At 36.4% G+C, this 27848-nt stretch overlaps 1 protein-coding gene across 1 annotated transcript in view; it reads right to left on the bottom strand.

Annotated features, from left to right (window-relative positions):
• The window catches only part of Lamp3 (lysosomal associated membrane protein 3), a 48645-nt gene extending 24641 nt beyond the window's left edge, over positions 1-24004 (bottom strand). Inside the window, exons 1-5 of the mRNA XM_028770567.1 lie at positions 23865-24004; positions 21419-22113; positions 20522-20650; positions 7014-7071; positions 3807-3977 (exon numbers count right to left, since the gene is read on the bottom strand). Coding sequence (XP_028626400.1) covers positions 3807-3977; positions 7014-7071; positions 20522-20650; positions 21419-22113; positions 23865-23913 — 1102 coding nt within the window. The 5' untranslated portion in view covers positions 23914-24004. The remainder of the gene's footprint in view (positions 1-3806; positions 3978-7013; positions 7072-20521; positions 20651-21418; positions 22114-23864) is intronic.
• Between the last annotated feature and the right edge of the window lie 3844 nt (positions 24005-27848).

Consider the following 27848-nt stretch of genomic DNA (forward strand, 5'->3'; position numbering starts at 1 on the left):
TATGTGCTCCTAATAGTATCCCCATTCCACATCAGGGAAGATAGTGAGCATCATTACCTCCAGGTAGAATTGCTTCAACTGTGGAAAGGGAGCCATATATATATATATATATGGCTTTCTTTTGCAGGGTGGGGATGTCATATGTGATTCCTGTATATATAAACCTGTGTTTCTGTGTCTATATGTGTTTCTTGTGCTTTTTCTATGGCTTGGTTCCTTGTTTGGTTATTTTTGTATTATTCTGATTTGTTGATTTTGGTTTATCTTATCTTATTGAATTGTACTATTGTTCTTTAGATGCCTGCTTATTTTCTACAGAGAAATAAGAATGGTGTGGATCTGGAAGGGAGGGTAGGGCAAAAGGAATTGAGAAGATTAGGGGGAGGAGAAACCATATTCAGAATATATTATATGAAACATCTATTTTCAATAAAATAAAAAAATTAATGACTCCAATACTGCCAACATATTGTTCTTGGCTTTCAACTCCCAGAACTGTTAGAACACAAATTTTTATTACTTAAGATATCCAGCCTGTAGTACTTCATTATGACATGCCTAATCAAGCATTACTCCTAATACTTCATCTACTTAGTTTCAAAATATTTTTATATTTCTGCAGTGCTTCTGCCAGTGGTCATACCTTATTTTTGTTTTGCTAACACTTAATCATAGTGGTCCAAAAACTTAATTTTCCTTGATAATATGTGGATGACTTACATACCTTATTTCAATTGTACTGGAAATCTCCCAATAAATTCCTTGAGTTCTTGTATTCTATTATTTTTATGTAGTCAGGAAACTAACTATGGACTGCTTTTATCCTGTTGTTTGGGATGGATGTCAGCTCACTTCCTTCAGTCCCTCTGTTCACTCTTTCTATTGCCTATGTTTGAAAACAAAGACTATGAAGCAATTCACTCTTATTTATTACAAACAGAAGGAAGTCCCTACAGAATTTTGTTCGTTTATTGAAAGTTTCTTAGAGTGACTATGTGTGTGTTGGATGGGAAGAGGGAGGCAGAGTTAGGAGTCTGCCACAGAAGATCCACCACTCTGTATGGAAGAAAGTAAGCAAAGCTGTGAGAAATGAACATATTCAAGTATTGGTTTACTAGTTATTCCAAAAAAAACTCCTGATCTTCATGGTTGCTGGAATGTTTATCCATGTTAACATGGAGGACAATTTATGTTAGTACAGATAGATAACAGAAGTCTATTAGCCTAAAGAAAGTGGTGGAAATAAAACTTACAATTTTACAAAACAGCTACTGCTCTAGTCTTTACATTAAGCTCTGTCCCTGGTTCCGATATGTTTTGGAAGCCACTTCCACAAACTAAATATACTTTAGTGTGGTCGTTTCTCAAGATGGCTAGTAACATCATAAGTAAACATCTCCAGTCTGTTCTGTAGAGCTTTACAAGAGCCCCTGACACTTTAAACCTGGAGTCTAGAAAAAAAAGTGTTTGACAGTGGACCAAGGAAACCACGTCTCTCCAAGCCAGGTGTGTGCTATTAACTCTGAGTCACTTAGAAGAAAACTAGGCCTTTTAGGCTTTCTTAAATCTTCCATATGCTTCCTCAACCCCTTAGGAATGTGAAAAGAACTAAGACACTTCCAAAAAGATGAAGTGCATTTCGTAAGTAACCATCAACCACAGAGTAGTTGCCAAGATTGCATGAGCTTCCTGCTTAAACTAATGATTGGGAAAACAGAAACTGTTGAAAACTTTCCTTCTTTGATCTACCCCTCATCAAGAGCACTGTGCCTATGGCCCTTGTACCTGTGTCTTTAAATTCCATTCACACAATAGCTTTCTCCTTTTTAAATGGCTGTTACTCATAAAATATAGCATTTAAAGAATTACATATATCTTTCCACTTGATCATCATAAAATTTATTTTTCAGAATTACAAAATCTAGAATGTAGACTTGGGCTAAGGCAGTGACCAAATGAGGAACTTTTTGGTGGTAGAATGGTAGGAGTTTGTGAGAGTTCAATGAGCACATGAATAGCAACAAGAGTGAAGGAACATTGGTCTCTTGCTTAGTAAGGTCTCTTTAACAAACGATTGTTTTTTTCATTAGGAAAACAAACAAACAAAAAAGAGCATTTATGCATCTGCCTGTGAGCATTCACAATGGTAACCAGACATGAGACAGGTTTTGTTCAGCAGATCTACCCCTTTCCTGCTTCACAGAGTTTTTTTTATATATATATACAATTATACAGACAACTGTGTGCCTCATTCTGAAATGTGACTAATGTTAGAGTATGTGTGCAAAGAAGTAAACATTTTTGAGAAGTTAGACATTCTAAGAACAGTTTTGACAGCTTAACTATGGTGGTACTTACTAATTAACCCTAAGACAAAGACAGAAAACAAATGCAGAAACTCTAAGACAGAAAGAAACCCTTCAAAAACACAGGATATAAAACAAACAGCACCTGAATTATTAATTGGACAAATAAAAAAGAGTTTGTTTCCCTAAACAACACCTGGATTATTAATTGAACAAATAAAGAGTTTGTTTCCCTAGATACATCTTTAGTTGTATAATGGAACCCAACATAAAATCAGATTCATGTTAGAAGTTCACATGAAGCCTCTAATAGTGTTTGAAAAGTACCTATAATATGTTTGAGTTTCTACAAAAAAGATATTTTAGGTGATGTTTATGACTATTCTGGTCAAACAGATGTCTGAGTAACATTGTTTTCTAAACATTAAAAGGTGGTTGTGGTGGGTTGAATAATAATGGTTGACATGGGCTCATATATTTGAATGCTTACTCATCAGGAGGTGGCACTATTTGAGAAGGATTAAAAGGATGAGAAGTTGTGGCCTTGTTGTAGTACATGTCATCTTGTTTCAGGAAGTGTATCACTATGGGTGGGCTTTGGGTTCAAAAGTCTGTGCCAGACCAGGTTCTCTCTCTCTTTTCTCTCTGATATCTATGGATCTGAATGTAACCCTTCCAGCTCTAGAGCTGTGACTCTCTATGTGCCACATGCTCCTCACTACAATGATAATAAACTAACACTCTGAAACTGTTGAATGCCCTTTTTCTGAGTTGCTATGTTTATGATGTTTCTTCATAGCAAAAGAACAGTGACTAAGACAAGGCCTTTCTAAAAAGTGACCTATCTAGCCCTGGCCTTCATCTAAGGGCTAGTTTCTACAATGGGAAGTTCCAGCTGAGCTCTGTGTTGTGGTTCAAATGCAAAGAAAAAGTCAGATTATGTAAACCAAACTAGCTGGGAGAAAATGTCCAATGATGCCTTATATTCCAGAAAAGTGATTCTGACAGAACTTAACTTCATTCTTGAATGTGGACAAAGCACATTTTTCTTTTCCCTCTCTACAAATGGGAACAATCAATTACAAAACCTTTTTAAAATCTCTTACTGAAGATGTTTAAAATATTGTTTGAACATGCTGGAGTTGATTAGTCTTCAACAGCATTTCCAAGATGAGTCCACAACATTTCCCCCTCTTTTTTGGTGTGTGTATGTGAGCATGCATGTGCACACACATGTGTGCATGTTTATGTGCATGTATGTGTGTTTAAATGAGTGAGTCAGATGAAGAGTCCCACTGTAAGTTGGAAGACATGGGTGTAATTATATATACAGTTTTCACATGTAAGCATAGGGTGAGTACAGCCCTTAAAGCTTCACAGAGTTAGACTATTATAGTGAACCATGTGCTCTGGCCCCTTGACAGCTTCAGAATAAAGATAACTTAAAACTCCCCACTAGGCTTTTTAAGGCTGTTTGTGACTTGAGGACACATAACTTACCATTTCCAAAGGAGTCTCCTGCAAAATCAAAGGCCTGAAGATGGATATTCATTGTTTTCATTTGAAGCTGAGCTGACAGCTGGATGCTCTGCTCACTGACACACTTGAAGGAATGCCCAACTACTGTCTCAAACATCATTATAGTATTCTTCTTTCCTTGGTAAGTCTTCTCTGAAGACAAAGTAAAATATGATATGAGAGAATCCTGACAATATCAATTGAATTCCATGTGCCACTACCATGCTCATGAATAGCCAGCTACCTTCCTTCAGATGGGGTAATCTTGGAGTCCTGCTATCTTTTATTCATGAAAAGATATTCTATGTGTGCAGACTATTTTTGTGGCTCTGTTTGGAATATATATGAGATGTTTCACATAGATTCCCATGTGGTAATGGTGAACTGAGTGTTTTTCTTCTAGTTTTGTTTCACGTGATTAGAGATAGAACTGTGAATTCCTAGGGCTATAAGGAGTTTCCTAAAGATGTTAGAAAGAGAAATGAGATTGTTCTGACACTTGGAGTATATGATAATGAAGCAGAACAAAGATAGACAAGTGCACAAATAATGCATCTGCATGTCATAAGACTGGGTTGGTTGGTAGAGAAGGAGGAAGAACTCATCAGGAAAGAAGTTACATCCATCCTTGGAAATATATCCCATCCCTTCTGTTTACTGTGTGGGAAAGGGGCCTACTCATTATGTTAGGTATACATTTTTCAAAAAAGTGATCTTTAAGGCAGATGAGATTAAATGTATGACAAACTTCATTTACTCCAACTCAACACTCACCAAGCACTCTTCTAATAATTCTTTGACTTCATGAATGACAAAAAAAAATCTAATGAGCAAGAAGCCTATCTCACTGTTGTCCCATTTCCAGTTACTGTATAGTCTTATAAAAATTAACAAGTTGCTCTGAGATAATGTACTAAATTATCTATTTATACTACTACTGTATCATATCATGTGTGTGTGTGTGTTTCTATTTATCTACTGTCTCCCTACACACATATCATTAGTCTATACTATTGCTGCCCTTCCCATTAATATTAAATCTGATACCAGTACTATAATGATAATGAATTACTGTTACTAATACTAGCACCAGTACCACAGAGACATGAAAACCACCATTACTGTGTCTACTATTTTTCCTGCTAACATTGCTGATCCCTTAATCATATGAACCTAGAACTGGTTTTCCTATCAGCCTGTAAGTTAATCTCTAGTCTGATATTCCTTTCCCACCTTTCCTAAGAGTTGATTACCATATTACTGGCTAAAATCTTGGCCATCCCTCAAGATAATGTTAAACAAGTTCTATTAGCACACATAATACTGATTCTCTAGTCTACGTGATGCAAATATAAGTAGAAAATTATTTTTAGTTGTTTTCTTTTATTTGCATGTAATTGACATCACTAACAAAATCCCCTTTGATAATATCAATAATAGCAGTAAAACACAGCACCCACACATATGATCATTTTATTTATTTACATTTTAAATATTATCCCCTTCCCCATTTCTCCTCCACAAACCCCCATACCATCCCTTCTCCTCCTGCTTGTATAAGGGAGCTCCCCTGCCCACCCACTCACTCCCACCTCACCACCCTAGCATTCCCATATGCTGGGGCACCGATGATATGGCAAACATTTTAAACAGACTGTCCACAGTTTTATTTCTTGGCAAATATCATTACTGGGAGATCATTAAGTAATAATCTTTAAACCAATCAAATAATAGTACTTTTTTTTAAAAAAGAACATTTCAAATGTAGTGACTGGCATAATAGATGAGCTTAGTACAAACATGATACCTAAAGCTAGACTTTCTAGGGTAATATCTGAGGGCTTCCAGAAGCTCATTAGATTTTTGGGGAGAACATTATCTCTCTAAACATGAACATTTATGAATGTGTTTATGTCTTTCTATGGGTAATTTTACATAAGGTAAACAAACTGAACACTCATAAATGCAAATCTGTTATACCATTCACTTAACCCAAATCTTCCCATGGTATACTTAAATGCTTTAGAATGAAATTTCAAGTCATTAGCTGACCTTCCTAAAGGCTCAAGAAGGGCCATCCATGGACCACATCTACTGTGTGTTCACTTTCTAGGACACTAGAAACAGCACTATTGTTCCTTAACTGCTATGGTAGCTTAAATGAGAATGTCCCTCATAGGCTCTGACATTTTAATATTGGTTTTCAGATGGTAGCACTGCTCAGGGAAGTGGCCTTGTTGGAGGAGTACATCTGTTCAGACTTTGAGGTTTCAAAGCTTTATGCCATTCCCAATCCCAGTGTTCTATCTATCATCTATCTATCTATCTATCTATCTATCTATCTATCTATCTATCTCTGCCTCATCTTATAGATCAAGATGTAACTCCTCAGTTTCCTGCCCCATGCCCCAGTTGCTATGCTTTCCTGCAGCCACACTTCTCTGCCATGATGTTAATGAACTCATATCTTTGGAGCCATAAATCAAATATGACCTTCCTTTTATAAATTACCTTAGCCTAGCCATAAAGCTTTACTGCACCAATATAAAAGTAGTAAATATAGCTACTTTAACAAGCTCACTCATTTAAAACCCATGTATTTTTTATTACTACCATCTGGGAAAGTTGCCTCAAATCAGATGTCCTTAAATGTAAATACTGTGCTCAAACATCCCATCTTAAAATTCGTCTTTCTCCTCTGGAGGGTTCCCAAAGAACATACTAAATAGCTCTCCATTCTTTGACATTCTGGTTTGTGCTTACTCATAGAACTGATCACTTAAGAATATAATTTAATATGGCTGTATAAGGTGCTCTTTCCTTCTGGAATGCAAGTTCTACTATACAGAATTTTGTCAACTTAGATAATTATGGTTAACACAGACAAAGCTTGGTACCTACCTGGATCATAATTCCGTAGAATAATATACAATTAAGAGTACAGAATAAATTTCACTCCAATAGCAAATCAGTTAAAAAGGAACTGAACTTTTAATTTGATATTGTTAATATAACCTAGACTATTATCATTAATGATCACATAAACTGAAGTACACAGAGGTTTTGAATTCCCCCAAAGTTTTAGTTCCATTTTGTTTATTTTTTTAAAGCATCAAAAACTATCAGAGTCAGTGATAAGAAAATAAGCTAACCAGAGAACAGTGATATGAGAGCTGTTCTCTTACTAACCTGTATTTGAGATGGTCAAATAGGCTCCAACTTCACTAATATAATATAAGTTTTCATCCTGTAAAACAGCAACGAGTTAACCTTTGGGTAATCTCAAGGTTTATGCTTATAATCATGGCTACCAAATACTTGATATGAGGGGCTAGGGTATGTTTGTGTTAGTCATAATTATATTTAAAATTTTTGGTAAAAGTAAATAAGTAATGAATGACTCCCAGACCCAGATTTCTCTATTTCTTATTTGATACTAGAGTCTGAAACTAAAATTTCCCCAGGAGAATTTCAGTTTTACCAAGTTTCCAAAATGCAGTTACATCTAGAAGATGGAGTGGAATGATTAGTAAGGGTAGATGGTATTAACTTAGAGTACCCTTTCTCATGATTGTATTGGGTGGAGTTTGAGGGGTTCATTTACCCTCAGATAAAAATAACATCACAAAATTGTATGTGCCCTTTTCTTTGTAGAAGGTCAATTGGTAGAGAGATGAATACATCAGTGTTTTCAAATTGGTTATATGGGTCACCAGGAGGGATTCTAGGAAGACTCAATTCTTCCTAGAGTCCATATTTTACCCCCAATTTTTTTCTACAAGTTTTCATTTGGAAATCAAAGAAACAACACAATGGCCCTGCAATCCATTGAAAGACTGGAGACTCAGAATGCTCAAGAGAATTTAAGTTGGATATGAAGGAGTCAATTTAAAAGGAAATTTATATATTTTCTTGGTGATGAGAATTGGATCCGGGTCTCATGTATAAAAAATGTATACTCTACTACTGAGCTACATCCTTGCCCTCTTTCTATTTCTCAGTTAGTGATTTACATTATTATCATCAGAAATTTGTAAAGCTCATTATAATGTAATCAAAATCAGTATGCAAAATCAAATTACTTTTTACATGTAATCAAGAAAAAATTTAACAATAATAATTATGATTACATTGACATTATAGTTCAAGTTCCTGTTATCCATAGATGAAATGATAATTCATTGCACTGCACAACCTACTTTAGTAAGAACACTGGTTATATACAGGAATTCTAGATCCTGCACTGACTGGCCTATTCTGATGCCTTCTTAGTTTCCACCAGGCTCTGTAGCAGATGCTTCCATGCATTGTCCTAACTCATCCTCACAACTATGAGAATAAAATGAAGATTGCATATTACTCAAGGTCACAGTCTAAGGGTGAAAAGGTAAGATATGGCCACCCAGTGCTAAATTCAAACTAGAATTAACCTGTCTTTAGCATTCACTCTATATGAAACATTGTTCAAGGATGTGGCAGAAGAACAGTGCTGATCTGGAGGGAAAGAATCTTGCTCAGGGCAGGTGAGTGCAATTCAGGGCCTTGGTCAGCTGGTGAGTACAAGAGCAAAGAATACATACATACAAGAACAGCTTCAGAGAACTGGTTTAATGTAATAGGAAGTGGATATTTATGCTCCTGGTGAGGTGGGCAGGGTCTCTGGGGCAAGGTTGGTGTGGCTGTGTACCATTGGCCAGGACAGGAATGTTGGAAGATGTTGGAAGGTGGGGAACCTTATAAGGACAAACAAGGAGTGAAGTATGATATCTGTCAGGGTAGTAAATTCTTACTAGAGTAACTAGGGCAACTGACTTTCTGGCACCAGGTTGGAAGAGGGGAGGGAGCCAACACCTACTGTCTTCATCTGAAATATTCAAGGTTAAAGTTCTCCTGGATCCTTCCTCTAATGATCCAGGGACATTACAGTCCCACAATTAATTCCCTCGTCTTAGAGGCAAGAAGAACAGCACACTATTTGCTTAAGGAAAAACTATCTATAACCCAAGATCTGTCTGGGTTGCTATCATATACCATCTATTCAAGTTTTTCTTTACCTAGTACTAATTTCACCATAAAAGAGACCTTTACTTTTCCATCCATAGTTCAGCGTACAAGATCCCTGCCACAGCTGAGTATGGTGGAATCCCACCACTTTAATCCCAGCACTTTAGAAGCAGAGGCAGGAAGGTCTCTGTGACTTTAAGGCCAGCCTGGTCTACACAGTGAATTCCAGGCCAATCTGTGAGAACCTATCTCAACCCCTACCAAAAGACCCAACTTCATACTAAAGGCAAAGAGAGAATTTGTTGATGGGTTTTAAGTATGGTAATATACTGGATATTGTGTTTAGAAACTACTTAGTCTATGGAGTTAGATTAATTTAAGGAGTAGTAGAAGAATGATTACAATACTACTATGAATATTTCTAGAAGCTTCCTTACCATTGGTATCTCCATGACTTTACATGTATGTATTTGGCATTTCTAGAAGGGTGTCATAGTTTCCCAAGTACAGTATTTCCATTTTGTGCCTCATTTGACTTTCACGATAATCCTCTATGACACAATAAATATCATAAATGAGTTTTAGAACTGACTAATCAGAAAGTTCAGAGCAGTTATTCATTTCTCTCAGATTCACATAGCTAATAGGTAAGACAAAAGAGATCCTAGAATTATTCCCTACCTTACCCTCAAGAACTTCACAGTAAGACCCTCCCTATTTCTGAGTATACTTAAGTCAAAGAACGTGAAGAAACCAAGCTGCTACTCATCTGTAAGTTTCATCCCTATTAACTATCTTTCACAGCACTGGAAATTTTTGTACATGCAACTGAAGGAGAAATTTAATCATTAATCTCATCCAACTTTGAATCCAAACAGCTAAAATTATAGCCAGCATGGTAAGATAAACAAACCACTGGTGTATTAGTGGCAAAAAAGTTTTAGAAGTATCCCACCACTTTCTGGTTGGATTTAAGACACTGTACACAGGATAAAACCTGTACCTAGCATGGCTATCATGGGTAAGATACACCATGTGGCTAGATATATCATAGGCCAGAATGAATAACCTGTTACTATCATTCCTCTAAATGGACTTTAAACTGACTTCTAACAACTTACTGCAGACCTATAGTTTAGTGCATTTTCTCATCAGAGAAGATACTCCTTACACTGTATTTTTATTACCACAAAGGCCCACAAATGGTCAATATGCAGAGAATAAGAAACTGAATAATAATTAATAATAATAATAATAATAAATTTTAAAAAGAAACTGCATAAGACATCTGGGTTTCATCCTTTCTCACAAAAGATTTTTAAATGTTTAAATCAAATTATTGACCATATATCATAGTGGAAGAGGGAGCAGAAAGATTGTAAATATAGTCAGTGGATGCCTACAAATGAAACAAGTGGTTTTTGAACACCTCAGCTCACTTACACATGTATATTCACAGCATGTGTGAAAACATACACAAGATCTGTGAAAATTCAAGCCAAAGTCAGAATTTACAGAGGATATGGACATAAAGTATTACCTCTAGGAAACGAACTATTGGTAATAATTAGCTACTGAGAAAGGTAAAGTCAGTTTTCCTTAATAAGTGACCAGACTATAAGTACTGTCTCCACATCCAAATGTATTTTAGAAATATAAATTGGACTTGATGTGTTTTTATTTTTATTGGATGTTTTATTTACATTTCAGATGTCATCCCCTTTCCCCATTCCCCCCTCCCAGAGCCCCCTATCCCAACCCCCTTCCTCCTTTATGCTTTTGTACCATTTTGATAACATGCATGTATTAAGGTCAGTTCTAGGTTGAGGGTCTAGCAGTACAATAGATGCAAATAGTCAAGGAACAAGCAAAACAATAAACCAAATAGTCAAAAAAAAAAAAAAAACAAGCAAGGCAATAAACAAAATTCCATGAACACTCCCGTGATCACTGTTTCTAAGGGCTCAGGTTGATCAAAATATCTGAGTCAACTTCCCTGTCATAGCCCAAAGTCATTTTCATGTCTGAAGCCTACTTACTTGTTCTAGCCTAATATTTAGATTCCTGTCTTGATGTGTTTTTGATAACAGAAAACAAAACACATATTTGAGTCAGTAGAGAGGTAGGGGATTTGGGGGGAGTTGTGGAAAGGGAATAATTGCAGTCAAAACACATTGTATAAAATTCTCAAAAAAATCAATTAAGATATTTTTAAATTATGAATAGAAAAGATTTTTTTACATATTTTAACTTCCACTTAATAGACTGAGAATACTGAAAAACATGTCAAATGAATTTTAGCTTAGGATAATGTTTTATTCATTGTTTCATGGCTATGAGGAGACACCAGGGCCACAAAAACTTATAAAATAAACCATTTTATATGAGGCTGGTTTAATGTTTTAAAGGCTTCATTCATTATCATCATAGTAAGAAGACTAGTGGCACACATAACTGGGCATAGTACTGGAAAAGTAACTGAAAGGTCTACATCCTTATACACAAGCAGCAAAGAGAGAGAGTGTGGCATGGGCCCTCCCCCATGACCTACTTCCTTCAACATGGCCATACCTACTCTAACAAGACTGTACCTACTCTAAAAAGCTTCATCAACTCCAAGAAGGCAACACCAACTCCAATAAGGCCACACCTATATGAGTCTATTAGGGTCATTCTTATTCAACCACCACAGAAAAGGACAGAATTTATAAGAATTAAAGAAGTGGCCTTGATGATTTTTAAATCAAATTATTTATCAATTCTAAAAACATTGAAGATGATCTATTTCCAGCAGTATCTTATATTCAAGCAAAAGTTTGATTCTTTATACGCAAATATTAAATAGAATATGCATCTCATGAGTATGAAAATTTGTTCCACCTTAAATAGTGATAAAATTCCATAACTCCTGGCTCAAATTGGGAGTCTTAAGCCCTCAGAACAAGTCCCACACATGCTGAGAGTTTCATATAGCACTGAAGAGAAACCTGTGGACCTAGGAAGAGACCCAAATCTGACTCAGGAGAAAGCCACGGCTATGCAAGGGGAGTTCCAGTTCCACAACATGATATTATGGAAACTGTGAACCCCAGGATGTACTTGAAGGAGACATGAGGAGTCTCTCAACTCCCAGGACAAGCTGGAGACATGACCCAGGATGATAACTGACTCTCAAAAGACTAGAGATAACACCTTTGGTTGCAAATACCAATTCAACAGAGGATATCTCAACCTTACTGTGACTTCACCCTCTCCTGAACATTGTAAACAGCTACACTGAAAGAAGCAAAAAAGATTTGTTTTTTGTAAGTGAAATGAAAACTGAAAGAAAAACTCAACTAATAAACTATGTTCAGATATGCAAGCCTCAAAACAGAAACAAAACACTAAGATAGCATATCTTCCTCCATAATTAATCTATTAATGATGGCTGCTAATAGAAAAGAACAATTATAACTATATTCAAACAACTCAAAGAAGACAAATGAACAAGAGACAAAAATAAACAGTTGAGAGGGTGGAATATCTGGGCCTAGTGGAAGCTATGGTTGCTTATTCTGAGGACATGAAAACTCTACTGAGTCACAGGTGCCACATGAAAACTTCACTATTCACAGGTACCATGAGAAAACAAAAAGAAAAACAGAAGCTAAAAGTCACTGGTCATTAATATTTATCAACAACAATGAACTCAATTTCCCAATAAAAACACAGGCTAACACACAGGATATGTCAACAGTATCCATCATTCTGCTGCATATAAGAACTACACTTCAGTAGCAAAAATAGACACTACTTCAGAGTTAAGAGCAAAAAAAAAAAAGTTTTGCACACAAATAGTCCCAAGAAACAAAGCTGGAGTAGTCATTCATGGGAAGGTGATGGGGTGAGTTACCCCAGGTTGACATTCACTCACAGAAGAAGAAGAGGGAGTGGTAGAAGGATTGTGGGAGGCAGTGACCAGAATGAGGGTAGTGACTGAGATGTAAAGTGAATAAGTAAAAATTAAATTAAATTTAAAAGAGAGAGAGAAGGAAAAAGACACTTCATACTCAGGGAAGAAAAAGTCCACCAAGATGAAGTCTCAATTCTGAACATCTGTGACCCCAATGCAAGGTTACCCACATTGGTAAAAGAAACTTTACTAAAGCTCAAAACACACATTGAACCTCACACAATAAATAATAGTGGGAGACTTAAACACTCAACTGTCAGCAATGGTCATGTCATTGCAACAGAACTAAACAAAGACACACTAACAGAAGTTGTGAACTGAGTGGATTTAACAAATATCTATAGAACATTTTACCCCAAAACAAAAGAATATACCTTCTCAGCACCTCAAGAAAACATCTCCAAAGTTGACCATGTATTCTAACACAAAACAAGTCTCAAAAACAAACAAAGATTGAAATAATCCCTGGTATTCATTCTCTCAGATCACCATGGACAAAGACTGGACTTCAACAATAACCAAAACAACAGAAATCCCACATACTCATGGAAACTGAACAACTCTCTACTTGGTCAGGGAAGAAATAAAGACAAAAATTAAAGTCATTCCAGAAGCATACCCAAACTTATGGGACACAATAAAAGCAGTACTAAGAGGAAAATTCATAGTATTAAGTGCCTTCATAAAGAAATTAGAGAGATTCTATGCTAGCAACTCAACAGTACACCTGAAAGCCCTAGAACAAAAAGAAGCAAACACACTAAGGAGAAGAAGGTGGAAAATAGTCAAACTCTAGGCTAAAACCAACCAATTAGAAACAAAGAGAACAACAATACAAATAATCAACAAAATCAAGAGATGGTTCTTTGAGAAAATCAACAAGATAAAAAACCCTTAGCCAAACTAGCTAAAAGGCTCAGATATATATATATATATCCAAATTAACAAAAGAATAATAGAAAAGGGAAACAGATATAACAACAAAAACTGAGGAAATTTAAAAAATCCTCAGGCCTTACTACAATAGCATATATTCAACAAAACTGGAAAATCTAGATGAACTGGATAATTTTCTGTGGAGATACCACATATCAAAGTTAAATCAAGATGAGGTAAATTATCTAAACAGTTTCATAAACCCTAAGGAAATAGAAGTCATTAAAATCCTTCCAACCAAAAAAAGTCTCCGGTCCAGAAGGTTTTAGTGCAGAATTCCAACAGGCACTCAAAGAAGAGTTACTAACAATATTCCTCAAATCATTCTATGAGGCTACAGTTACTCTGATACCTAAACCACACAAAACACAACAACAAAAAAAGAGAGAACTTCAAACCAATTTTGCTTATGAACTTTGATGCAAAATATTAAATAAAATTCTGACAAGTGGAATCTAAGAACACATCAAAGACAAGGTTCACCACAATCAAGGAGTATTCATCCCAGGAATTCAAGGATGGTTCAATATATGAAAATCCATCAACACAGTCCACCATATTAAAAACAAAAAACTCAAAAAAAATCACATGATCATTTCATTAGATATTTAAAAAACTTCCAACAAAATCTAACACCCGTTCATGTTATTAGTCTTAGAGAGATTAGTAATTCAAGCCACATACCTAAGCATAATAAAAAGTAATATACAATAAACCAATAGTCAATAACAAATTAAATGGAGAGAAAATCGAAGCAATTCCACCAAAACCAGGGGCAAGACAAGGCTACCCACTCTCTTCCTATCTATTCAATATAGGATTTGAAGTTCTAACTAAAGCAATATGACAACAGAAAGTGATAGAGTGGATACAAATTGGAAAGGAAGAAGTATTGCTATTTGCAGATGATATAATCATATACATAAGAGACCCAAAAAATTCTACAAGAGAATTCCTACCGCTAACAAACAACTTCAGCAAAGTGACTGAATATAAAATAAATTCAAATAAATCAATAGCCCTCCCTTATACAAATGATAAACTGGCAGAGAAAAATATAGGGAAATAATACCCTTCACAATAGCCACAAACAACATAAAATATCTTGGTGTAACTCTAATCAAGCAAGAGAAAAATGTGTATGACAAGAACTTCAAGTATCTGAAGAAGGAAATCAAAGAAGACCTTAGAAGAGGGAAAGATTTATTATGCTCATGGATCCATAGGATTAACATAGTGAAAATGGTCATCTTACTAAAAAGCAATCTATAGATTCAATGCAATTAACATTAAAATTCCAACATAAGTTTTTGAAGATATTGAAAGAGCAATCCTCATCTTCATATGGAGAAGAAAAAAAAACAAGGAGAGCCAAAACAATTCTAAAAACAAAACAAACAAAAAAAAAGAAACAAAAAAAAAACCTCCTGAAGAAATAATCATCCCTGACCTCAAGCTGCTATACATACTGATAATGATAAAAACTGCATGGTATTGGTACAGAGACAGACATTTGGATCAATGGAATAGAATCAAAGACCCAGAAATAAACCCACACACCTTTGGACTTTCTATTTTTGACAAGCAAAAAAACAAAAAGTGCTGCAGAAAAAAATGAAAGCTTCTTCAACAAATGGTGCTGGTCTAACTGGCAGTCTGCATGTAGAAGAATCCAAATTGATCCATATTTATTATCCTGCACAAAGTCCAAGTTCATTTGTATCAAGGACTTTAACACAAAACCAAATGTACTGAATCTAATAGAAGAGTAAGAGAGAAATAGCCTTGGCTGCATTGGCACACCAGACAATTCCTAAACAGAATACCAATGGGTCAGGTTCTAAGATCAAAAATTTATAAATGGGACCTTATAAAACTGTAAAGCTAAGGACACTGTCAATGGGACAAAAAAGCAGCCTACAGATTGGGAAAAGATCTTTATTAACCTTACATTCAATAGAGGGTTCATATACAAAATATATAAAGAACTCAAAATGTTAGACTCCAAAAAACCAAATGACACAATTAAAAATGGGATACAGTGCTAAACACAGAATTCTCAACAGAGAAATATCCACTTGCTGAGAAGCATTTAAAGAAATGTTCAACATCCTTACTTATCAGGAAAATGCAAATCAAACCACTCTGAGATTTTTACCTTACACCAACCAGAATGGCTAAGATCAAAAATTTAAGTGACAGCACATTCTGGCAAGGTCGTGGAGAAAGAGAAATGTAGTGAGATATTTTCCCACCACATTATATTTGTAGTAAATCTCAGTGATTGGGCAGTATGAGAGGTAGGTGGAATGAGGAGTTGGGAGGAGAGAAGGAGAGGAAGGGGAGGAAAAAAAAGAGGAGAACGAGAGAAGATGGCTGTGGATGTATGTGTGTCTCTAGCAGTCGAAGGTAGTTATACTATCTAGGTTAGATAATTGGGTAACAATTATAATTGTGCGAGCATCTAGTTAATTGAACATTTCCAAATATATAAATCTATTGGCTAATCTTTAAGCATTAAGAGTCTATATTCTATTGCGTACAATGAGTATGGCAGATATGATCAGGGGCTCAGTCGAGCTGTGAGGCCAGTGTGGTGGATTGACAAAGCCATCTGCCACCCTTGAGTCTTGTGGGTGCTAGAGCTGGTGCTTCTAGCTAACCAGAGCCACAGTCTGAGTGAGAATAGTGGGAACATGCTGGCTGCCCAGGAATGCTGTTTATTAAATATCTTGTTTCAGGTGGCACACCAACTTTGACCACGAATTCACTAGAAATTTAAGATTATTTACGTGAGAGCTATAGTTGTATTTTTTTCTTTAAAAAAAAAATAAAATGAATGAATGAGTAGCCCTGAGACTAGTCTCGTGACTCCAGAGCAGGAACTTTTAAACAAGAAACTGCTTGCAGGCAGAGGTCCCCTGCTGTGAGAAATTGCTGGCGGATTTTTAGGAAAAAAAAGAATCAAGTAACCTACTTGTAGGACAGAGAGATTATTTGCTTTTAAGAAAGAATTATAAACAGTTTTGTCCAATTCACGTGGGTTATCTAGCCCATGGTTCAGAACAAAGATAGGTAGAGAAAAGTTGTGGTTCTAGGAAGAGACCTACAGTTTAACATAGTTGGCTGCTCTGAGTCAGAAAGCCAAATGAAAAAGCCTCTGTATTGGGGCAAATATTGATTTAACTGTGAATTTATAATATAGAAACTACCTTTAGGAAGAATTTATAAACAGATTTGTCCGATTCACGTGGGGAATTTTGCCTGCAGTTCAGAACTAGGATAGAGCAAATTAGTCACTGAATCTTGGTAGAGAGTACAGTGTATAAATACAGACTGCTCTGGGCAGAATGCCAAATATAGAGGTGTGAGTCAGTTGTATTAAGATGGTATAAAGTTATATTGCTTGAATATGCCTCACAGGATACTTGGGTTCTGTCTAACATGGGCCTCATGGGAATTGTGGGTTTAAATCCTGCTTGGCAAAATAGGAAAGCCCTGAAAATAGGCATATACAGTACTGTAGTTACATTTGTTTTAGATTGATTTAATTTTCAAAATGGGTGTGATTTTCAGTTTTGTTCCAGTTTTTCCTCTGGAAAAAAAGGTCAAGATAAAGGTTTTTCTGGTTACTGGCTCAAGGATATGATTTGGGGAAAAGGTTTTGTCTGTTTGTTTTTAGAAAAGATAATTTGGGTATTTATATGGATCAGACATGACAGAGGTAGGCATCCTGAAGACTAGATTCCAGAGAATCAAACAAAACATTATCTTGATGATACTAAAATTTGTTTTGAGATTTGTATATTACTGAATATACAGCCTTGGTGGATCTCATTATCAGATATGCTGAACTGATCTGCTTGAACTCCTGATGTCCTGGACTTCCAGCTGGATTCAGTTAAGACAGACATCAGAGGCTTATCAATCACTGGTATGGTCTTCTTAAGGCCAACTAACTCCCCTATTTACTCTTCTCCACACCCCTCTTCAACTATCTCGATGCCCAGATTTAGTTTGAAGAAGTTATGAAGAGTCGACACCCCAACTCCCTGGGCTTGGGGGCTGAGGTTATTATTATTAGGCTGTCTTTCTAGGGAAAAGTAATGGTTTTTATTAGAACAGGGAAGAAGAGCTAGAATTGATTGCATAACCATATCTATTGGTAGAAATCTGTATAATTGTTACTAAGCTGAAGTCATAATTTCTTAGATGGTCCAAAATTTATTTTGATACAAATTCAAGGGTTTCATTGGTATAATTTCTTCTATTAATTAAAAATTTTGTGGTTACAAGGCTTAGACCCAGTCCTTCTTTAACATTTTTAACTGATCTGAGACAATTAAGCAATGTGAGTTAAGAGACTATAACAAATTCATGGCTCTGAGTTTATTGTTAGGGTGTTTTTTAGATTTTAATTAGAAATACCTGTCAGGTATTAACTGACAAGTGTTCAGATTGCTTTACATAGATAGTTGGTTTTCAAAAATGTCAGAAGTCCACAGAATTGATGGCACAGACATTTCTTTATAAAGATCATTTGATTAAAGACCTGTCTGCTCCTGACAGCTTCCCTGTCTTAGATTCTAAGAAGAAATTGAACATCTTTGGAGTCACTCCAGTTGTGATGAGACAGCCACTAGGCAAAAATTGCCTCTTTTCATCTACAGACAAAATACTGTCTAGAAAAAGGACACATTTGCAGAATAGTAGACTGACTATATCTGCCAAGACAGAGTGATCAGCCCTTAAATATTCTGCATTATATGTCTGTTAAATGATCCTGGGCCAAAAGGCTGAAGATCAGATGCTCCAACGTTTTGAAGTATAACATTTTGACTGTCCAGGTAATCAGAGGTCTTATATTTTAGTTAGGTTTTAGAAGCTATTCTTTGTACTTCCCACATTTTCAGTTAATTAATTAATTCTGAATTTCTGAAGAAATTGAAGACATATAGTCTCATAGCCAACACAGGCTATTTATTTAGAGACAAATTTGAGAGGATGGTTTTCAGACGGCATTCATTCTAAACCGGGACTTAAGCCAGGTACAGAACTATAGTAGGTCTATCCTGTACCTTACAATAACATTATGACAATAGTTGTGCTCAATTTATATCTGAGATAAAAGAGTCTTTCAATTGGACAGAAAGAAGGAAAAGTTTTTTTTTATTCTAATAAGAAGGGTGATATGTAGTGGGATATTTTCCCACTACATTATATTTGCAGTAAAGCTCGGTGATTGGGCAGTATGAGAGGAAGGCGGAGTGAGGAGTTGGGAGGAGAGAAGGAGAAGAAGGGGAAGAAGAAAGAAAGAGGAAGAGGAGGAGGAGGAGGAGGAGGAGGAGGAGGAGGAGGAGGAGAGAAGATTGCTGCAGATGTACATGTATCAAAGGTAGTTACACTATCTAGGTTAGATAATTGGGTAGCAATTCTAATTGTGCAAGCACCTTGTTAATTGAGCATTTCCAAATATATAAATCTATTGGGTAATCTTTAAGCATTAAGGGCTTTCATTCTACTGGGTACCACGAGTATGGTGGATATTATCAGGGGCTCAACCGAGCTTTGTGGCATCAACATGGTGGATTGGCAATCTTGTGGGTACCAGGGCCAGCACTTCTAGCTAACCAGAGCCACCGTCTGAGCAAGAACAGCAGGAATATGGTGGCTGACAGGGAACAAGCTGGACTGGGTGCCGTTTATTAAATATTACCCATTTCAGAGGAACACTCCTCCATTGCTAGTGGGATTCCAAACTTGTACAACCACTCTGGAAAGCACTCTGGCAGTTCCTCAGAAAATTGGAAATAGTTCTACTTGAAGACCTAGTTATCTTGCTTCTGGTCATATACTCAAATATTCTCCACCATATCACAGGGACACATACTCTACATAATCATGGGAGGCAGACTGAGGGATCTGGGTGGGACAGGGGAGAGTGAAAGGATAAGTGGGCAAGATCTGATATGGGGAGAAAGGAAAGAAGCCCAGAGGGCCAGAAGAATGAAATAAAATATGCAGCTGCTGGAGTGGAGGTTGGGGAAACTCTAGACAGTGGGATAACTAGATTCTTCTGTTTGCCCTTCCCCAAGATATGGGACCATTGTAGTCACTTCAATTACAGTAGGTAGCTATTGAATACTCACCATTTTCTCTAAAATAGGTACTCTTGTATAGAAATGATTCCATTTCTCATTTTTAAGTAATAAAATAGAACTTACAAATATTAATGAGCATTACCTACTTACTGTCACAAAACAAGTCAGTGGTCAAGTAAAACTTACATTTGACTCAGACATCAGCATCCAAGCCTTTCCACTGTATTTTGATGTCTCTATCTCCTGTCAGAAAAACTCATAGCCTTACAAGTTAGTGAGCTTTGCCTTCAGGGATTGGAAAGAACCCATTCTGTTATTTGATGTTGGTTTTAGAATAACCCCACTTATCTGATGTCCACTGGAAACTTCCACAAATCTTTTCATCTATGCCGCTTCCTCCTTGTGTAATCTGTAAAGAGCACTAGTGAGTAGAACTGGCCTGAGAAAAGCCAAGGTTCTCCTAAGGGGCACTGAACCTCTTCTTGGACTGATCAAAGTAGGCTGAAGGAGAAGGCAAACACAATGTCAATATTTCCTGTCATTCCCTCCCAAGCTCTTTATTCTTATCTAAAAAGACCCCAAGGGGCTCTTGGTTACTTCTGCCAGAATCTATCTTGAAATTTAGCACCAAAGTACTGGCACTAGATTGAGGAGAATCCAAGCCTTACTAGAGGTAATCACTGAAGAAATCAATGCCTTACCTTGGTAAATGTGACATTCACAGATCCACCCTGGAAATTCAAGAAGAGGTTGGATTTTTGGAACCCACATTTCCCAAATGCATGTGTTAAGCTAGGGTCAATGTTGAAGTTTCTCTGGGTTGCAGAATCCTGAACCAAATAAGATAAATCCAATCAGTAAGGGACAGAAGAAAAAATCAAGCCAGAAGTATAGGCTATTAAATGAGTAAGTGGATATTCACTTAAAAAAAAAACACAAACTCTCCAGTTGTATGGCATCATTTTACTTTCAAGTATATGTTTAAAGGCTTTCTTAAAAGAAACTCCCCCCATATTAGGACGTTTTAATGGGTAACTAATAGGAAGCAAACTTCATGAAATCAAAATTTTGTTCAGTTCAATGTACAGAAAGGTGATGGAGATAAGAGTTTGGACTCTAAGGTACTTCTGTATCAAACATGGATGTAAGTTTTCTTTGGTTAAACACTATGAAAAATAATAGTTTATTATGACCCCTTTATAAATAAAATACTTTATATAACCCCTTTCCAAAATCTTGTTAATTTAGATTTTTATATTAATATTACAATGGGCTAGAACCAGGAGAATATCAGATTCCAATAACTCATGTCAGAAAGGAACTCGCTAATTACAGAGGAACAAGGACAGGCTGTGATTGTCATCCAATATTGCTAATATTGCCAGTGCTGGCTCCAAGTGGGATTCACATTGAAGTTCTTCTTGCTTTCTCTATTTATTTTAACTTATCTTCTGGAACACGTTTCTTATGATAGCCAACACTGGAAAGATGAACCCACAGCTACCTGTCTCACCTAAAGACACAGTGTAGAGAACTTAGCAAGACAACTTCAGTCAGACTTTGAAGACAGCCTTATTGTTCTATGATCCCCAACTTACCAAATCTTTTTCTTGAACAATCAGTGTTATTCCCATCTCTGCCTTTATACAGAGCCTGCTTCCATTTAGAACTTCATAAGTTCCAATCTTGGCTGGTGATGCCCAAGTTAAAAGAGTGGGCCTAGGAACTAGAGGTACAGGTGAGGTTGTTGATCTGTACTTGTGTGTAGGTGGTGATGTTCCTGAGACATTAGTGGATAGAGTTGGCCTCTGGCTGGTTGTGCTTTTATGTGATGCTGTGAAAAATGTTTTAAGAAGGGTAGTCTGATCACCAAGTTGGGTAGTTCTCCCAGTTATATGGTTGACAGTGGCTAGACTAGCTCTGATTGTAGGAATTGGTAAATGTGCAATTGAGCCAGAGCCAATGGTATCTTCAGTAGATGAAGAAGCTATATGTGAGTTGTTAGATCTGACAAAGTTGTAGGTAGCTGAGCTGATGGGTAGAAGGCTCTTTGTTGTTACTGGGATTGCTGTTTTCATTGTTAGGTGGGCTGTGTTTTCAAAGGTGGAAGTTTCAACAGCCATTTGAATGTAATCATCTTTGGACCTTTCTGCTAAAGTTACATGAAATGTTTGGTTAATCAGTTGTAATGGAGGCTTGGTTATGGTCTGTTCTGTTGCGGTTGCAGTATATTGAAGGTAGCCTCTGACTTTTGGAAATTCTTTTTCTCTTACTTGATAGCCATATAAAATTCCTGCAAATTAAAAAAGCAGAAGTATTATAAGCAGTGACCAAATGCTTAAAAGATCCTGCCCCCATCTTCAATTTAACGTGCACATTAGTAAACTGACATATACAGCTTCAAGTCTAGGGAAAACTTTCAAGGGTTTCAATAATAAAGTGAAGATCACCAAAGATCACCAGGCCATTACTGTGGTATTTTGACTTGTACCTGTGTTCTTTACATGTTTATGATCGCATGGCAAATGGTTGCATGTAAACAAACATAGGTTAGGGTACCAATGCACACTGAAGCAATCACATTCAACTGTGAAACAAAGAGGAAGTCATAAAGTGCTCCAAGGTCATAAAGAGCAGCTATAACAACTTCATAGACTGAGGCAGCATAGAGTTATAACATTTTATATTTTCATTGAAACATGTAATTTTAAATTTTGAAGAAGTCTCACAAGCCATTTAGTGTAAACCATAATCTAATGGATAAATTGTGGCTAATTGATACATATTCATGCAGTCTTTACTTAACTACTCCTGATCATAAGAGAATATTTTCTTGCAAGATATTCCCCTCCACATTCTTTTTCTAAATATAAGCCAACTTCTATTATTTTCTAAATCTTTTGAGCTATATAGTCTTTATTAACTAAGAAAAATCAAGGTTCAATTTCTCTGGTCCTACATGATTTGGTTTAATTGCCAGCTCTTCAGAGTATCTTCCCTTGTCCTCCTTATAGTCAATAGCCTCTATCTCCATGGTTCTCCATCTCAGTGATAAATTCATTGTTTGACTTCACCTATCACATTTTGTACTCACATGTGGGGATAGTATAAAAACATTTTGTGATCACATTGCCAGTAGGAATGAGTACAATTTCATTCTTAAAAAATCTTTACTTACTAGTGTATTTCTTGGTTATACAACTCATCCACTAAATTAAAAGCTTAAAATTAAAGATCATGTGTATAGTTTTCACAAGTGCCTATGCATAAAAAGTGTTCAGCAAATATGAGTTGGATATGTGAGTAAAAAAGAACAACACCCTTAAAGACATTCTAGAATTATTAGAAAGTTTGAGCAAGTTGTTTTCAGTGAGCACCGTCAGGACCATTGAATATATAGTGTCTACTGTTGTCACAAATTGTCTCCATGGATATCCTTTAAGGAATTAAAGACTGCTGTCTCTCTTTCATCCAGATTCTATCCTTGCCTCTTTTTAGGCACATGTAAGTCCAGAAAAGTAGACAAAATTCTTAAACTGGTCCTTGGAAACTCTTTGATGAGGTGTGCTGGCAACCAGCTCTATCCATTCAAACTTCATTAGTTATATTTTATTTACTCAGACATTTATAGGAACTGTAGTAGCTAGGTTCTGGGATGAGACTTGAGAAAAAAGAACATGGCTCTACTGGCATTTATGACATCCTCAAGTTCATAACTGTCAGTATGATCTGTATGTATCTTTAGGTCTCCTTCTTGGATTCAATACATTTTAAGTGGTTAATTGTTCTGTATTGATAGGTAACAGCAAGGCTTTTGGCACTTTTGCAACCAAGATCAAACTCAATATATGGTGGCCCAACACTGGACTACTAAGTTACATTCCTTAGCCTTAAAACTTTCAAATTACTGGAATTTTATTACATGGAAAATTTAATCCCTATAGCCCTCCCTGTCTCACCTTTGATCCAGGATATACATATGCACTTAGATTTAAGAGAACTAGATAAAGAATGGCCACCACAGAAATGGAGAGTGTCACTTACCAACCAGGGACAGGAAGAGTATAGCTACTGCAGAGGTCTGTCCAGGCATGACAGATGAGGTTAGTCTACTGCTGTTGTGGGCTTGGGTCTTCTGAACAGTAGGAATGGAGTCAATTTCAGAGCAGATCCACAGAAACACCAAGGAATATCAAGCTCCTTGTATCTCATCCACTTGTGGCAGGAAAAATGATCTCATATCATGAGAGGTAGCTAATAGAGCTAAACATTGTTCTGTACCATGAGGAAAGCCACAGGTACCTCATAGTGGAAAGTAAACATTTACCTCTTCCTGGAGTGTTTGAAAGAGGTAAAGGTATTTGTGGGGGCTGGTTAGGGTAAAAGGCAATAGAAATTATTTCTTCAGGAAAGGTTACAGATCTCAGGAAGCTCCTTCCTTTATGAGATGGGCCTCCTCTTTAATACCTTGAGGCCATTTCTGTAAATTCTTGCCAGCCACTCTCTCAAGCACAAAGTTGTAGAATCGTTCTAAAACACTTTCTATGTGCAAGGCATGCCAGTGTGATGTTGACAGTTTCCTCACATAGGAGTGTATCTTGGTGTGTATGTGTGTGTGTGTGTGTGTGTGTGTGTGTGTGTGTACTACAGGATATTTATGAAAAGCCAAGAAGCTACAACAGAGTTAAAGAAGTTTTGAAAGTAAATGTATCTTTTCATTGTAATCAGTTCTATATATGTGTATTATTTAATTTGTAAATATAGAGAAATTTTGCTGATATCTTATATTGTCTTCTAATTTAACTTCATGGTTAAAAACAATTCTAGAACTCAAATCTTACAAATTTTTGAGACTTCTTTTCTGACCAAGACTGTGACTGTATTAGTTTTCTAGATTGTTACAATGAAGTACCATGAATGAGGCAACTCAGATGCCAGAAATTTACTTTCCTGAAATTCAGAGAGTCTGAAGTCTGAGATCAGTCTGTCACTAGGCTTATGTTCTCTAAGTCTAGTAGACTGGAGCCTATGGTCATCCACTGTACATGCCCATGGCCTGCCCTCCACTTCTTATGCCTACGGTTATGGCCTCATTTTACTTTTCAAAGACTCCTTCTCCAAATATAGTCACATTTCAAGGCAAGGGAGTCTTTTACCTGTTAATCTGTTGGTGGAGAGGAATGACACATTTCCCATAACACAGTGGGTCAACTTACTAAACTTTAGCTATACATTTGACAGGAATATATTATCATAGTTTGGTTCCACTCCTGTAATAATCACCATCACCAAAGCAACTAGAAGAGGAAAGGATTAATTTCAGCTGATAACTCCCAGGTCACAGTTCACCCCTGATGAAAATTGACACAAACTCAAGGCAGAAAGATGAAAGCAGAAACATTGAAAAATGCTACTTACTGGCTTGCTCCAATGACTTTCTCAGCTTACTCTTTCATACAACTCAAGACAACCTGACCAGAGGTGGCACTACTTCCAGTAGGCTGGGCCCTCTTACATTGCCCTACAAATCTGTTCACAGGCTAATTTTAATGGAGGCTGAAGACAGACAGTTCTCTAGGAAATCTCCAAGATTCTAGTACCAGATTAGGACTGCTAAGTCCTCCAGTCTCATGAACTGAACAACTACTGGATTCTTGTCCTTTCTGTCTATAGACAGCAATTGTTGGGCTACAAAGCCTGAAAGCTACTTTAAAATTCTATATTTTTTCACTCTCTCAGTTCTGTTTCTTTAGTGAACACTGACTAATATAGTTTGTAGAAACAGAAGTGGTTCTACAGAAACAGAATTCTAGAGATGAAAGTTTTAAGTATTTAAAACCCAGTCTACAATTTGGCAATGCCTATAGATTAAAGAATACCATAGTAGCATGAATAACATTGGAATCACATGGATTAAATATTTAAAGGGATAACTGTGAGGGACAAGAAATTCAATGACTTTAGACAATTTGTTGTAAAATAAGGAAAACAGTGATGGTGCCTGGTTCCTTCTATAAGCTCTGGACAAACTACACAACAAAAAAGCATAAGCTCACAGAAAAACATCAACTGGCTCTGGATTAGCCTAACAATCTAAAAGTTTCTAAGTGTGCCATGAAAGAACATCTCTCCAGTGGTCATAGAATTCAAGTTGCACAAACCCAAGCTCTCATTATGAAATTAGCTGTGAAAATTAAACTCCCAGCTTCAAAGAGTGTGTACTATTAAAGTAAGAACACTGATTGGTAATGACAGGAATCCTGCAATTCTAGGTGGAAATGTGTGGGAAGACCCTAATGACGTTGAAGACTTTGAACCCTCAGATTCTTAAGAGTTTTTTTCATCTGAGGAAGAAGTCTTTCTACCCTTAACAAATCATGCATCTTCATTGCCACCTCCCCACCCTGTAATATTGCCCATTCCACCATTGCCCCAGGTAATTATTCCTTCATTTCTTCTAAATCAGGAGAGACTTTTTCTGAAATAGATGCCAGGTGTAGCAATACTGATGTCTCTCAATGCCCAACAACAGTTACTTCTAGATTGACAAGGCTAAGCAAATTCCTGCTATAAGTGAGATAGAAACTGTAGTCCATGACAAAATTTACTACTACAGCACTAAAGAACGTAGTAAATGTACTAATTCATTCAAGCAGAAGTCTGTGGAATGTGTGTGGTCATGGATTTTAAGAGTGTGAGATAGTGAAAGGAACACAAAACTGGACCAAACCAAGCCCCTACTGAATGGAAATTTAAAAAAATAAATGTGTCAAAAGTTTGATTAGTTCAAGTACATTTTTTAAGACGGATGACTGAAAAGAGATTTTATGGGTCAGGGAAATTGCAATGCTAGGGAGAATATTGTATGTAAAACTTAATCCTCCTGTGCTGTTTAAATAAGAATGGCTCATATATCGGATACTTAGTCACCAGGGAATAGCACTACTTGAGAATGATTAGGAAGTGTGGCTTTGTTAGAGTTAGTGTAGCTTTGTTGAAAGAAGTGTGTTACAGTATATATGCTTTGAGATTTCATAAGTTTATGCCATACCCAGTTTTTCTCTCTAAGATACTACAGATCATCAAATAAAAATCTCAGTACCAGGTATGGATTACTTCTTTGTAAATTGTTGGTCAGTGATGTTCCATATGCAGCCCCCCCCCAAAAAAAAGTTTACAAGATATTGCCTAGAACTTGATGTAATCATTGCTAAAAACACCATATAGTTGAATGAAGAAATCAAGGACATGGAAAAATTAGGCTGGTACCAAAAACCTATAATCTTTATTTCAAACAGCTAAATTGTAGTGTTGGGAGGTGCTATGCACACTACTGAGGGAGAAAAGTTATCAAAACCCTGTGTACTGTTAATTGTCAGCTATAATAACAATCATCCTGGCAAGCTATGCACACTGGTGAAATAGCAAGACAGATGTTATACAAGTAACCAACTACTTTTTGGTTAGATTTCAAGCCAAGTATACAAAATAGAAGTCATACCTGCTGTGGCTAGAAATCTATGGCCAGTTAAGTTGTGGGCTCTCAGGAATAACCTAGTATTATCATTCTGCTAAACATAGTGGTAGTAATAAACATAGTAATAAACTAAAAATAGTCCCCTGAGTTTTTATCTTTATACCCAAAGATTAGTTCATCGCTCAAACATCATGAGAGAAACTCTTTTTTGTGGTAGACAATTAATTAGAACATTGTGTAATTAGAACATTGTCCAATAATTAGACAAACTACAGAAAATAAAAAACTACAGAGGGCTCAGCTCTTTTTTTTTTTTTGAGAAATACAAAAGAAAGCGTTATTGGGCTATACAACGTCTAATCTATAGTTTACAGAAAGTATCTAATTTTATAATTTTTTTCTCAAATCATAATTAATTCACACACGGGTTATAAACACAAAAAGGTAGGATTTGGGGAAGGGAATGACACTGGAGTGTGGGTGTTCAAGGGGAATACAGATATCTTCAGAACCGGGTATTGGCTGGGTGAAGGTTCAGGGGACAAGTCACT

Source organism: Grammomys surdaster, unplaced genomic scaffold, assembly GCF_004785775.1.
Source record: "Grammomys surdaster isolate TR1022 unplaced genomic scaffold, NIH_TR_1.0 202, whole genome shotgun sequence".
NCBI classification, from domain to species: Eukaryota; Metazoa; Chordata; class Mammalia; order Rodentia; family Muridae; genus Grammomys; species Grammomys surdaster.